The 15,444-nt window shown below is 44.2% G+C and overlaps 1 protein-coding gene across 4 annotated transcripts in view; it reads left to right on the plus strand.

The window, feature by feature from the left end:
* The window catches only part of LOC144669555 (lethal(3)malignant brain tumor-like protein 2), a 92,135-nt gene that overhangs the window by 54,636 nt on the left and 22,055 nt on the right, over window positions 1–15,444 (plus strand). For 3 of the 4 annotated variants that reach the window (XM_078532042.1, XM_078532041.1, XM_078532043.1), the window contains 4 exons: window positions 3,097–3,176; window positions 5,721–5,828; window positions 7,632–7,866; window positions 9,743–9,811. In XM_078532042.1, coding sequence (XP_078388168.1) covers window positions 3,097–3,176; window positions 5,721–5,828; window positions 7,632–7,866; window positions 9,743–9,811 — 492 coding nt within the window. The remainder of the gene's footprint in view (window positions 1–3,096; window positions 3,177–5,720; window positions 5,829–7,631; window positions 7,867–9,742; window positions 9,812–15,444) is intronic. The other variant, XM_078532044.1, reaches the window with a different exon arrangement.

Consider the following 15,444-nt stretch of genomic DNA (forward strand, 5'->3'; position numbering starts at 1 on the left):
AAACTAGGATTAAGCCTCATCTGCATTCCACTCGGTTAATGATGAAGTTACTTTTTTCACTCTGCTTACAGTGTAGGCCTATTTAACTGTCATTTACTTTAGCTATCATCTCACAGTGAGCTGCAAACTGCACACGCCAGTTTCAAATTGCAACTAAAAACTCTCATCAAATGCCCAGATAAATTGAAACCCGAGACTAAGCTGCATCCATCTCGATGATAACTTGCCCTGCTCTGGGCTGTCCTCAAACCGACCTTTAAGTTAATCACGAACATACGAATTAGGAGCAGGAGTAGGTCATTCAGCCCCTTGAGCCTGTTCCGCTACTCACTAGGATCATGGCCGACCTGATTGTGGATCAACTCCACACACCATTCCCACCTAGCCCCGGTAATCTTTGAATCCTTTGTTAATCAAGAATCTATCTTCCTCTGGTTCTAGTCTCTCCTACAAGGGGAAACTTTCTTTTAGCATCCGCCCTGTCAAGTTTCCACAGGATCTTTATATGTTTCAATAAGATCACCTTTCAACTCTAAAGGATAGAGGTCCAGCCTGTCCAACGTTTCTTCATAAGATAACCCCACCATCCCAGCTATCAGTGTACCTGCTCTGAACTGTGTCTAATTTTTATCATTTCTTAAATATGGAGACCAAAACTGTGCACAATACTCCAGATGTGGACTCATCAATGCCCTGTACAACTGGAGCAAAACATACTTAATTTTATACTCCATTTCCATGCAATAGATGACATCATTCCATTTGCCTTGCTAATCACATGCTGTACCTGCATGCTACTGTTTTGTGATTTATGTAACCAGGACACCCAGATCCCTCTGCAATCTCTCCCCATTTAAATAACATACTGCTTTTCTATTTTCCTGCCAAAGTGGACAAGTTCACATTTTCCAACATGATACTCCATCTGCCAAATTTTCACCCACTCACTTAACCTATCTCTATCCCTTTGCAGACTCCTTATTTCCTCTTCACAACTTATTTTCTTACCTATCTTTGTGTCATCAGCAAATTTAGCAACCATACATTTGGTCTGTTCGTCCAAGTCATTGATATAAATTGTAAATAGTCGAGGCCCCAGCTATGATCCCTTTAGCACTCCAATTGTTACATCTAGCTAGCCTGAAAATGACCCATTTATGCCTACTCTGTTTCCTGTTGGCTAACCAAACAGCTATCCGTGCTAATATGTTACACCCTATACCATGAACTCTTATTTTGTCCAATAACCTTTGATGTGGCCCCTTGTTAAATGCCTTCTGGAAATCTAAGTACAACACATCCACAGTTTCCCCTTTATTTTGTTTATTCATTCATGGCATGTGGGTGTCGCTGGCTGGGCCAGCATTTATTGCCCATTCCTAAATTCCCTGTTCAGAGGGCATTTAAGAGTCAACCGTAGGTCTGGAGTCACATGTAGGCCAGACAGAGTAAGAGCATCAGATTTCCTTCCCTATAGGACATTAGTGAACCAGATGGGCTTTTATGACAATCGGCAATGGTTTTGTGGTCATCATCAGACTTTTAATTCCAGATTTTTATTGAATTCAAATTTCACCAACTGCAGTGCTGGATTCGAACCCGGGTCCCCAGAGAATTACCCTGGGTCTTCTGGGGTACTAATCCAGTGTTAATACCACTATGCCACCACCTCCCCCATATCCACGTTGATTGTTACTTCTGCAAACAGCTCCACTAAATTAGTCAAGCATGATTTCCCATTCACAAAACCATGTTGACTGTGCCTGATTGCAACGAGATTTTCTAAGTGCTCCACTATAACTTCCTTGATAATGGATTCTAGCGTTTTCCCTATGACAGATGTTAAGATAACTGGCCCTGTATTCTCCTGCTTCCGGCCTGTCTCTTGAATAGAGGAGTCACATTTCTATTTTCCAATCTGATGGGACATTTCCAGAATCTAGGGAATTTTGGAAAATTGAAATTAAAATTATCCCCCATTTACAATTTCTTATTTGATCTGATGAAGTAAATGGGTTTTATAACCATTCAGAGTTCACTGCCTGCTTTTAAACTAATTTAGCTCTAACTCCTAAAACAAAAACATCTCTCTGGACTGCACTTCTTTGCAAGCAGTGTAGACATCATGTCTCCAGTTCTCCAGCTAAGTAAGCCTAGCTGTTGTTTCATAATCTTGCCTTTCTAGTTATTAACCTCTTAAGTCAACATGACTCCAACCTTTCAAGTCTAATAGGCTGCAAGCTGGCTTTAATTGCATTTATCCCATTTTCTACAGTTAAGCTTTAATTTCTAAAACTAAAAACACATGAACCATGTACTGAATATTTGCAGCAATAGAAGGTTAAGGGGTAATTTGATGAAGTCTTTACAATTTTGAAAGGGATTGATAGGTGCCTGTGACAAGCGAACATGACCATAAAGTCAGTCAGGCCATTCAGGAGAGAGGTTAGAAAACATTCCTTTTTGGAAAGGGTGTTAGAGGTGTGGAATGCTATCACAGGGGAAAAAAACCAGTAAATGCTATCTGAATAAATAATTTTAATCTGAGACAGGTTTTTTTGCTAGCCAAGGTTGTTGAGGGATATGAAGTCATGGTGGATGGATGAAGTTGGAACACAGATTGACCACGATCTCATTGAATGGTGAGAATGTGGAACTCGCTACCACAGGGAGTAGTTGAAGTGAATACCATTGGTGCATTTAATGGGAAGCTAAACAGGCATGTGAGGGTGAGGGCTACCATGGTTGATTTAGATGAGAAAAGATGTGGGAGGTTTGAGTGGAGCATAAACACTAGCATGGACTGGTTGGGCTGAATGGCCTGTTTCTGTGCCGTACATCTGATGTAGTGGGAGAACAGGATTGAGAGGCTGAATGGCCTCCTCCTCTTACTGTGTTCAACTGCCTCTTCCATTGGAGCTTTGGAAATGTGCTGCTCAAATGCACGGGGAGCATTGCCATACTTAATGGGCACTTTGTTGAAAATAAGGAGCTTGTTCAAGTGTCTCAACTGTCCCTCACTATCCCCAAGTCTGGTTTGCTGTATGGTCAGAAAGTTGTTCGGTGTTAATGGGCTTCTCTATTTTCTGATTCCAGGTTGGGAGAAGTGCTTTGACTGGGATGCGTATTTAAGAGAGACTGGCACCATGGCAGCTCCTGCAAGTCTGTTCATTAGGGTGAGTAACAACATTTTACCGCATGATTTTATAGCAGTGACCACTGGATAGGGAATACCTGTGAAGACCTTGGTTAGTTTGTTAGTTTCTCTGTGTCACTGCCCCGAGGATATGGAGTCTGATTGTAGTCCCTGTCTCACTACCACACTGGCTGGACCCGGTTGGAAACTAGGACCCTCTCCCACGAATATAGATTTCTCTTAGTTTCTATCTTTTTTTAAAAGTTGGAAATGGCGGTGCAGAATTATCAGCCACAATCGGGGGGAGTCGCGGTAATGTCACTGGGCTAGTAACCCAGTAGCCCAGGCTAATAGACTCGGGGGACATGGGTTCAAATCCCACCACGGCAACTGGTGAAATTTAAATTCAAATCTTAAGCTAGTCTCAGTAATGGTGAACAAGACAACTTTCATCGATTGTCATTAAAAACCTATCTGGATCACGAATGTCCTTTAGGGAAGGAAACCTGCCATCTTTACCCGGTCTGGCCTACATGTGACTCCAGACCCACAGCAATGTGGTTGACTCTTAACTGCCCCCTGAAATGGCCTAGCAAGCCGCTCAGTTCAAGGGAAATTAGGGATGGGCAACAAATGCTGGTCTTGCCAGTGACACCCACGTCCCATGAAAGAATACAGAAATATTGATGTGTTTAAAATTATAAGGGCACATCCAAAACTCTGCTGCCTGTATCCTAACTTGCACCAAAGTCTCATTTACCCACCACACCTGTGCCTAACGTCATGATTTTAAAATTTGCATGCTTGTTTTTAAACCCCTTCATGGGCCCTGCTCCTTCCCACCTCTCATCTGTTCCAGCCCCACAACCTTCCGAGATACCTGCAAACCTCTAATCCTGGCCTTTGGTGCATCCCGATTTGAATTGCTCCATCATTGGTAGCCTGTCTTCAGCTTCCCTAAGCTCGGGAACTTCTTCTTTACTTGTCCCAATGCCTCCTTAATAAAAACGGAAAATGTTGGAAATACTCGACACGCCTGGCAGAATCTGTGGAGGGAGAAGCAGAGTTGATGTTTCAGCTTTGAGATTTTTTTTTTAGTACAGAACTTGGCCAACCAGTCAGCACTCTCTTCTCATGCAGTATAAATTGTTGTTCGCTTCGAGATTTGGTATTGTTGAGATTCTGTCCTGATAAGTTCCAGGTGAAAAGATTAGACAGCATGTCTTCTCTTTTTCCAGCAATAAAAGGTTTCATGGTGCAAGGCCAAAGGGAGTGGTAATGAGACAAGTAAAGAAACAAAAGATGTGTCTAGATGAGGTGTGAATGGCAGGATCCTGAATAGCTGCAATCTGAACGCAAAGTGATGGAAATAAGAGAAATGAGGGAAAAAAACAAACCAGCAAAGAAAATTTTTTTTAAATGGGGCAGAAGTTATGATTTAAAATTGTTGAACTTCACGTTGAGTCCAGAAGACTGAAAAGGGCCCAGTTGAAAGATGTGATACTGTTCCTCGAGCTTGCATTGAGCTTCATTGGAACACTGCAGCAGGCCAAGGACAGAGAGGTCTGAGGGGAACAAAGTGGAGAATTAAAATGACAGTCAACTAGAAGCTCTGGGTCATGCTTGCGGACTGAGTGGAGGTGTTCCGCAAAGTATTCTCCCAGTCTGCGCTTGGTCTCCCCACTCTAGAGGAGACCACATCGTGAGCAGTGAATAACGTAGACTAAATTGAAACAAGTAAATTACTGCTTCTCCTGGGGCCCTGGACGGTGAGAAGGGAGGAGGTAAAAGGGCAGGTGTTGCATTTCCTTTGCTTGCATGGGAAGGTGCTGTAGGAAAGGGAAGGGGGTGTTAGGGTTGATTGAGGAGTAGGACAGGGTATCGTGGAAGGAATGCTGAAAGGGGACAGGAGGCGACAATCTGTTTGATGGTGACATAATGCTGGAGGTGGCAGAAATGGGTGAAGTTTGATCCATTGAATGTGGAGGCTGATGTGAAAGGTGAGGACCAAGAGGAACCCTGTCGTGGCTCTGGGAGGAAGGGGAAGGGATAAGAGCAGAAGTGTGTGAAATAGATTGGACATGGTGGAGAGCCCTGCCAACCATGGTGTGGGGGGAACCCTCAGTCGTGGATCAAGGATAACATATTAGAAGCACTAGTATGAAAAGTTGCATCCATCTGAACAGATGTGATGGAGAAACTGGGCGAATAGAATAGAGTTCTTACAGGAAGCAGGGTGTGTGGAAATGAAGTCAAGGTAACTGAGTCAATGATATTATAATAAATATTGGTCAATCATCTATCACCAGAAATGGAGATAAAAATCAAGGAAAGGCAGGGGAGAGTTGGAGGTGGACCTTCTGAAGGCATGAGAGGGGTAAAAATTGGAAGCCAAGTCGATGAAATTTTCTAGTTCTGGGCAAGAGCAGGAAACAACAGCAATACAGTCATCAATGTATCAGAAAAAGAGGTGCGGGAGTGGGCCTGAGCAGTACTGGAACAAAGAAAGTTCCACCCATCCCACAAAAAGACAAGCATAGCAAGGACCCGTATGGGTACCCATACCAACACCATCCATTTGCAGGATGTGAAGGAGAAGTTGTTCAATGTGAGAACGAGTTCAGCCAGGCGGAGGAAGGTGGTGGATGAGCCACAGTTCAAGGAAGAAGCGGAGAACTCTCAGAACATTCTGGTGGGTGAATGGAGGTGTAGAGAGATTGGATGCCAATGGTGAATGTAGTAAGGGTTAATGTGACACTAGGTGTAGTATCACCCACACTGATGTAAAGGAACACCTGACCCAAGTCTAGGTGGCAGCCTTCTCCGGGACAGAGATGTGTGTCGAGGCAAGCATGGAGACCACTCCTAGCTTAGACCTTACACTGTATATATGTATATAGTTACAAGTAGTTAATAAACACTTACTGTTAAACTATATGAGACTCAGAACCTCTTCGTGAGACCTACTGAACAACACGCAATATCTTACAACAGTGAAAAGGAGATGATTAGGGCCAGCAAACTGTCAAAATGATGGAGGGCTTCGGAAGAGTCATGGACATAGGTGGGAAAGGACTAGATAGTATATCATTGTGTTGGTGGGTTGGAGCAGTTTCAATAACTCCTGACGACTGCCAGCTGCAAACACTCTAATGTTATTCTAACATACTTACGGTTATGAGAACACTTCCTTACACTAGCTTCATTCCATGCTGCTTTCTCCCAGACTCTCATCTCAGATCACATGAGTTTATGTTACTTCCTTCTTTGACATCACAGACTATTACAGTTAACCCTTGGTGGGACTTGAACTAAAATACTCCATTATACTACAGATAAGGGGAGAATTGTTCTATGATTCTAAATGAAATTTTCACTAATGTGGTTTTATGTTTATGCTAATTATCTTAAGGTTTATTCGTTCATGTGATGTGGGCATCACTGGCTGGGCCAGCAATTATTACCCTTGAGAAGGTGGTGGTGAGCTGCCTTCTTGAACCGCTGCAGTCCATGTGGTGTAGGTACACCCACAGTGCTGTTAGGGAGGGAGTTCCAGGATTTTGACTCAGTGACAGTGAAGGAACGGCCGATATATTTCCAAGTCAGGATGGCGGGTGACTTGGAGGGGTAATTCCAGGCAGTGGTGTTCCCATGTGTCTGCTGCCCTTGTCCTTCTAGATGGTGGAGGTCGCGGGTTTGGAAGGTGCTGGTGAGGGAGCCTTGGTGACTCGCTGGATAAAGTGGAGAACAGAAGCTGGCTTCTTTCTCATAGGGAAGAAAGAAAATGAAATGGTGTCTGAGGTCCCCAAGGGCCTGTTGCAAATCTTCTCTTGTAGTTAGTTACAAAACAACATTGTCAGAGATTTGGGGGCAAGCTGCCTGTCTGCTCTCCCCTCTCATTTCTGGACAAACTTGGGTTGTCTTTGCAAAAGATCAAAAAGTTAAAGGATACTTTGACTGAGGGGTTCAAAATACCGACACAAATTGATGAGACAGTGAGGCACTGACTCTTTCCACTAATTGGCTATCCAGAACTAAGGGACATAATCTGAAAATAACTAAGGTAGTCAAATGTGAATCGAGGGAAATGTTCTTCAAGCAAATTGTTGGGAGAATGTGGAATGTTCTGAGCCAAAAGGCAGAATAAATTGAACAAAAGAGTGTTCAGTATACGGCCTCGAAATGTCAACTGTGTTCCTCTCCGCAGATGCTGTCAGACCTGCTGAGATTTTCCAGCTATTTTTGTTTTTGTTTCAGTATTTGTTTTGAGGAGTAGAAATAGTAAAGATTGTGGAGAAAATGGTTGGAATTTAGGATTTTAAAAAGGTCAAGTTGCCATGATTGAACAAGCTCAATGCGTCGGATTGTCCACTCACGTTCCGAGGGTGTACAGCCCACGCCATAGGCCAAAGGCCCAAAGATCAGATGTATGACCTCCTGTGCAGAATGTTGAGAGGCCTGGAGTAGAAGCTCTGCTTGTCACCTCATCCCTCAGGATATTCCGTACCATGGATTTGAACCTGGAATGAAACTCGAGGCGGTCGATTTGATGGAACCTCGCCTAATCTGCGTTGCCACTGTGACGCGCGTGGTGAACCGCCTGTTGAGGATCCATTTCGATGGGTGGGATGACGAGTACGATCAGTGGGTGGACTGCGAGTCACCAGATGTGTATCCAGTGGGCTGGTGTGAGCTGACTGGCTATCAACTCCAGATGCCTGTAGTTCCAGGTAAGGTTCCAAAAATGACCACTGTTGTGCCATTCTGAGAAGAGAAAGGAATCTTTAGTTTTATTTATAATACTCACCTGATAGCTTATGAAGTTCATTGCAGTGCCTAGCTCCACATGATTCACGGTGCCTGGATCCATTGCTAAATGTTGTCAGTGAATCTTCAGCTTTGTTTTATTCCCTTTCCCAGCCAGGGCTCAGGTGGTAACGCTCTCGCCTCAGAGCCAGGCCCTTGTGGTTTCAAGTCCCACTCCCAAGATTTAAGCGCAAAATCTAGGTAGACACTCTGGTGCAGTACTGAGGGAGTCCTGCACTGCCTTTCGAACGAGATGTTAAATTGAGGCCCCGTCTGCCCTCTGCAGCGGAGGTTAGAAGATCCCATGGCACGGCAAAGAGCAGGGGAGCTCTCCTTGGCCTCCTGGGACACCCCTCAACTTGGGTTGTTATCACATTGCTGTTTCTGGGAGCTTAAGGTGCACAAATTGGCTGCTGTATATTCAATATTGCAAATGACTTTACCTCAAACATAATTCATAGGCTATAAATTGCTTTTGAATGCTCTCTGTTCACAAAAGGTGCTATTGAAATATAAGACTGCCTTCTTTCCCCCACACTATCACCTCCGGAATGTCTCAAGGATCTGCACTTTGTCCCTTAATTTTCTCGATATTCAGATCCTTAGCAACGGTATTGTTCTGATCCCCATGGAGACCAATAAACTAAAATGGAAGAAGCTGATGGACAAGATTTCGCTTTTTAGAACTTTTGCTTCAACAGTTGAACCAAAGTCAATCTAAATGTTAAGAGTATTGTGTTCAATTCTGGGCACCACACTTTGGGAAGGATGTTGAGGCCTTGGAGAAGGTGCAGTTGAGATGGTACCAAGGATGAAGGACTTACTGGCAAAGCTGGGATTGTTCTCCTTCGAACAGGGAAGGTTAAGAGGAGATTTAACAGAGGTGTTAAAAAATGATTGGTTTTGGAGAGTACACGTAAGGAGGACACAGATTTAAGAGGATTGACTAAAGCACGAGGGGGATGAGGAAACACTTTTTTTTGCAAGTTGTGAACTGAAAGGGCGGTGGAAGCAGATTCGATAATAACTTGCAAAAGAGAAAGTTGGTTAAACATTTGAAGGAAAGAAATACAGGGCTGTGGGGAACGAGCTGGGGAGTGGGATAAATGGGACAGCTCTGTCAGCTAGCCCATCATTCGAGGGTTCCATGCAGGTTTTGTGGGAACATGAGGAATGGAGGTAAGCTTGGGAAGTTCCACAGAGGGCAGAGGCACAGTGAGGAGGAGGGGGGGGGTGGAACGAGTTCCTGATCTCCACCTTGTTCTCATGAGGAGGTGGCAAATGGTTGTTGGGGACGGCGGGGGGGAGGGAGGCTTTTCTCTGTGGGTAAAAAAATCAACCCTGGATCACCCCAGAAATATCAGGCGATTACAGTGGAACTGCGGCATAGGGTGTTTTATCACTGGTTCAACTTCTTGAATGGCGAGCAGTGCAGGGGGAAGAAGAATCAAATAAGAGTGACCCGTGATTGCAATTGTCCTGTTACCAAGCATGGTGGAAACCCTGTGCAAGTCATTGACCACCTTCTTTAATACATAGAGAGCAGAGAGCAGAGGGAATGACTGAAAACAGCAAGTTCAGCTTTCAAACCAAAGACTTCTACAAGTGTGAACCCATTATTGATAAATAAAGCTAACCTTGTACGTGGCCCGTTTTCTACTGTGCAATAATGGATAGGAGTAGAGAAAAAAATAGCTCTCATCTTTTCTCTTTAAAAGACCCTGGTGTTTAACTCTCACACAGGCTGCTCTTTGGATAAATGGGTGTTTATCGTAGCACATCAATTTTTATTTTACACAGCTCCCGAAAAGCCTGTTGCTAAGCCAACGGAAGCCACAAAGACAAAGAGGAAGCCCTATGGGAAGAAAAGTAAGTGCTGACACCGTTTTAATTTCAGAATGAAGCAGCAAAGATTAAATGCTGCACTTGGGGCTCGGAGTTGGCCAGAAATGTGAGTCTCCACTTCTGCAGCCCCCTGAATTGAAGTGATTGGACATGAACATTAAGTTATCGAACAGCCTTTACCTTCCAAATTATTCTGTAAAAACGTCCTGCATTTCAGGATATCTGCAGGACTTTTCTTTTTAAGGCAGCTTTCAAACTAAAGGGTTTGTGTGTTACTACTTGGTTCGCTTAAGGGAGCTTTTATGATCATGCTGCTTACCCTAACCCAAGCTGAAGTGTGCTTTTCAAAGAATGTATGCATTGCTTTCAATGCGGTTTATTCCTTTCACTGGGTAACAGCTGTGGCATGAACCACGTGTGGTATCTGATTAAGTTGGATGGTGGATTAAACAATTCTCCACCCTCACTGTAACCAATCAGAAAGTCCATTTGAAGGGATTTCTGACTACACCTTAAACTGGAGGCAAGAAGATCAAAATAGTAATGTTCGTTTGGAATCCCGGGATCGTACATTGTGGACAGTGCATGGGTGATTTTCCTCATTTTACATTACCTGGTTTGAGGTTCTCCATGTGATAGAAAATGACTCTCATTGCGATGAAATTATTGACCTTGTCGCTGCCTTTCTCTTACTCTCCCTGTATTGAAGTTTGGAACAGAATTGTTGCCCCATTTAAGATTACATCATTGGGGCTGCGTTTCACTAGGAGACCAACAGGTGAGGACCTGGGCTTCACTGTCATGTCTCCGCTGGTTCTCTGAATGAGCAATTTACCTAGTGCCACTCTCTGGCCCTTCAACCTGCAGCTCTGCACATTCTTCCTTTTCAGATAATAATCCAATTTGCTTTTGAATCTGCCTCGATTGAATCTGCCTCCACCGCACTCTCAGGCAGTGCATTCCAGACCCTAACCACTCGCTGCGTGAAAAAGTTTCTCCTCATGTCTCCATTGCGTGTTTCGCCAATTACCTTAACTCGGTGCCCTCTGCTTCTCAGTGGGAACAGTTTCTCCCTATCTACTCTGTCCAGACCCCTCAGGATTTTGAATGCCTCTATCAAATCTCCACTCAACCCCCTCTGAGGAGAACAGGCCCAACTTCTCCAATCTCTCTACATGACTGAAGTTCCTCATCCCTGGAACCATCCTCGTGAATCTTTGCTGGACTAATAGCTGGCTCAGAAAATGTATCTATCGAGCAACAGAGACATAAACCCCAGGTTCATTCCCTGATCTGTGCTGTGTTGACTAGTCTCGGTCAAGATGGCTGCAATAGCGTAAGTGCCTCTCGGCACCAAGGAGTATTAGTGTGGTGACGAGGGTTAACTTTACTTTTGTAAGAGCTGTCTTTTTTTTTTAAACCAGTGTCAATAGCTCACATGCTAATGATGAACCTTTCCATGTGTCACCATGGGTACCGTACCACAGTAATTATGTTACTGTTCTAGTAAAACCAGAGATCTGGAGGAATGTTCCAGACATGTCGGTTCAAATCTCACCATAGCAGCTGGGGAATTTCGATTCAGTTAACTAAATGCTTGGAGCAGTAATGATGACCGGGGAACTATCGAATTCCTGTTGCAGGGAGTGGGGTGTGGGCGGAACCTGTTTCTGCCGTCTCTGTCCGGTCTGGCCTATATTCGCTAAGTTCAGCACCATTCGCGACTCCACAGATACTGAAACAGTCCATGTCCAAATGCAGCAAGACCTGGACAATATCCAGGCTTAGGCTGACAAGTGGCAAGTAACATTCGCACCGCACAAGTGACAGGCAATGATCACCTCCAACAAGAGAGAATCTAACCATCTCCCCTTGACAATCAATGGCATTACCATCGCTGAATCCCCGCCACTATCAACATCCTGGGGGTTACCATTGACCAGAAACTGAACTCGACTAGTCATATAAATACTGTGGCTATAAGAGCAGGTCAGAGGCTAGGAATCGTGCGACGAGTAACTCACTTGACTCGCCAAAGCCTGTCCACCACCTACAAGGCACAAGTCAGGAGTGTGATGGAATACTCCCCACTTGCCTGGATGAGTGCAGCTCCAACAACACTCAAGAAGCTTGACACTGTCCAGGACAAAGCAGCCCACTTGATTGGCACCCCATCCACAAAAATTCACTCCCTCCACCACCGACGCACAGTAGCAGCAGTGTGTGTACCATCAGCAAGATGCACTGCAGGAATTCACCAAGGCTTCTTAGACAGCACCTTCCAAACCCACAACTGCTACCACCTAGAAGGACAAGGGCAGCAGACACATGGCAACACCACCACCTCGAAGTTCCCCTCCAAGTCACTCACCATCCTGACTTGGAAATATATCACCGTTCCTTCACTGTCACTGGGTCAAAATCCTGGAACTCCCTCCCTAACAGCACTGTGGGTGTACCTACACCACAGGGACTGCAGCGGTTCAAGAAGGCAGCTCACCCACCACCTTCTCAAGGGCAGTTAGGGATGGGCAATAAATGCTGGCCTAGCCAGAGATGCCCACGTCCCGTAAATAAATTTTAAAAATGACTCCAGACCCACAGCAAAGAGGTTGGCTCTTAATTGTCCTCCGAAATGGCTTAGCAAGCCACTCAAGTTTGTACTCAGGAAGGCAGCTGAACACCACCACCTTGAGTGGATGGGCAGCAAATACTGGCCTAGCCAGGGACCCCCACATCTTGTGAATAAATAAAATAATAAATCACAGACGAGTGCTGCTAATAATGAACTTTTCCATCTTTTGGTAAAGACATGCCCCCACAGTGCAGGTCGTCTTTACTGAAGTTAGCTTGACAGCTTTGATCCTCTGAATTTTATCATTATTTGGAATCTAAACATGTTACAAGCAATGGATGTCACACAATATTCATGAGTTGAATTAACTTTGGTAAGGCAACTCGTTAATAAATCGCATTCTTCCATATTAACTGTCCCTGTAAATTAAACTTTCCTACATGATGTAGAGGAAACCTGCAACTCGCAGTGAGCCAGGTCTCTTAACCTTCATGTCATCAACATTCATTGTTTAAATACCATTATATTAAATATTATCAGGGACTTATCGATAGATTGAGGTGGCCTTCCCTAAGGTGGTAGATGAGCTGTACAGGCCAGGAGGTTCTTGGAGTTTGATTAGCAGTCGAGGTTCCCCGTCTGGACTCTGCACCACTCGGTGAGGACAGAGACACAAAATGATCCAGTGGTTTTTGCCCCTGGTCGCTAGTGAGTGAGTCCTGCTGGAACTCTACATGTGGGAGTAATGGCTAGAGTGAGGTACATGTGGGAGTAATGGCTAGAGTGAGGTACATGTGGGAGTAATGGCTAGAGTGAGGTACATGTGGGAGTAATGGCTAGAGTGAGGTACATGTGGGAGTAATGGCTAGAGTGAGGTACATGTGGGAGTAGTGGCTAGAGTGAGGTACCAGAGGATGGTAATGGAGCCATAATTAAGTGATGGGCCAATACCTTCAGGGGAGATAGGGAAGTAAAAAAATTAACAGGGAAAATTGAGGAAGAAAGCATGGTTATATGTAGTTGAAATGTGTGTGGTCTCAGACATCGGCATGCCTGACCTGAAAGGGCTAAAATCGAACCTGAGCATGTTACAGACACGAGGGCGAGGTGAATTGAATTATTATTACTGCTCCCCTCTTCTGCTCGTGACGGTGGTAGTTTTTAATTTCTAATTTAATTTGTTTCCCAAGTATCCTTTCCCTTGTTGAAATGGGCTGTGATTTGTTTCCCAAACCCCGGTTTGTGAATTCCAATGTTAACGATAACCCCACAGCAAATACTTTTAGGCAAAGCAAAACTAGAATTTATTAACGCAGTCAAAACCCGAGGGATGGATTGCAACTCACGAGCGTACGAGGTGGAAAGGCAGAGAAAGGAAGGGAAAGAAGTTACAAATTGCGAGTTACAGAATAAATCACAAGATGTTGGCATGAATTCACGTGAATAGAGTCCAGTAAGTCAGTGCCCAGTGAAGGTTCTTTCAGATGCCTTTGTCTGACAGGATTCCTGGTCTTGGTCCTAGGAACTCGGTTGCAGTTTGGGGTAGTTGAAGATACCAGCAGAGTTTTCTTGTATTGTGGGAATTAGTTCACTTTGTAGACGAAAGGGTTCTTTCTCCTGATCAGCCTTTGGGAGAGATGGAGGTCAGAGGCAGACTGCTAGCCTGGAGCCCTGTTTTTCTTTTCTGAGGTTAAATAGCAACTGAAGACAGAATCCATAAGCTGTGTAATTAAAGCAATTCAAACAGCTGAAGTCTTGGTCATGTGACAGGGTGGTTTCAGGTCGAGCCATTCGGCTGACCATGTACTTTAAGGACCCTTGTTAAAACCTGGTGTATTTTGAGCAGATAACTGGAACCATTAGCACAATGTCGGAGATGAGAAGTCCCAATAGCTCTGTCCTTGTCCAGAGTTGGCTGGTCCTATCTACTAGTCCTTTGTGTTGACTTGGCTGGAATGTTCATACAAAGCAAGGGGTGTCATATTCTAGGAGGTTGGTGAGTTAGCTTTTGTCCATTTTTAAAAACAGGGTTTAGTCCTTGGGCCCCAACTATTTACAATCTATATGAATGACTTGGATTCAGGGATAGAAGGTACTATAGCTAAATTTGCAAATGACACCAAAATAGGTGGGAAAGTAAGTTGCAATGAAGAAATAAGAAATTTACAAATGGATATGGACAGGTTAGGTGAATGAGCCAAAATTTGGCAGATGGAGTTTAACATGGATAAGTGTGAGGTTATCCATTTTGGTCGGAAGAATAAAAAGGCAACTTATTATTTAAATGGAGAGAAACTTTAGAATGTTTCAGTGCAGAGGGATCTGGGTGTCCTCGCGCATGAATCACTGAAAGCTAGTATGCAGGTACAACAGGTAATAAGGAAGGCAAATGGAATTTTGGCATTTATTGCTAAAGGAATAGAGTATAAAAATAGAGAAGTGTTGTTGCAATTGTACAAGGCATTGGTGAGACCACACCTGGGGTACTGTGCACTGATTTGGTCCCCTTACTTGAGGAAGGATGTAGTTGCAATGGAGGCAGTTCAGAGGAGGTTCACTAGATTAATTCCAGAGATGTGGGGCTTGTCTTATGAGGAGAGATTGAACAGTTTCGGCCTATACTCGCTAGAGTTTAGAAGGATGAGAGGAGATCTAATTGAGGTATATAAGATACTAAAGGGGATAGACAAAGTAGACGTGGAGCGGATGTTTCCCCTTGTGGGGCATTCTAGAACGAGAGGCCATAGTTTTAGACTAAGGGGTGGTAGATTTAAATCAGAGATGAGGAGGAATTACTTTTCTCAAAGGGTCGTGAATCTGTGGAATTCACTACCTCAGAGTGTAGTGGATGCCGGGACGCTGAATAAATTTAAGGAGGAGATAGACAGATTTTTAATTAGTAATGGGTTGAAAGGTTATGGGGAGAGGGCGGGAAATTGGAGTTGAGGCTGAAATGAGATCAGCCATGATCATAATGAATGGCGGGGCAGGCTCGAGGGGCTGAATTGCCTACTCCTGCCCCTAGTTCTTGTGTTCTTATGTAAACAAGAGAATATGGAAAAGAAACAAAATTTTAAGATTT

The sequence above is a fragment of the Cetorhinus maximus genome, chromosome 29 (genome assembly GCF_964194155.1).
Source record: "Cetorhinus maximus chromosome 29, sCetMax3.hap1.1, whole genome shotgun sequence".
Classification (NCBI taxonomy): domain Eukaryota; kingdom Metazoa; phylum Chordata; class Chondrichthyes; order Lamniformes; family Cetorhinidae; genus Cetorhinus; species Cetorhinus maximus.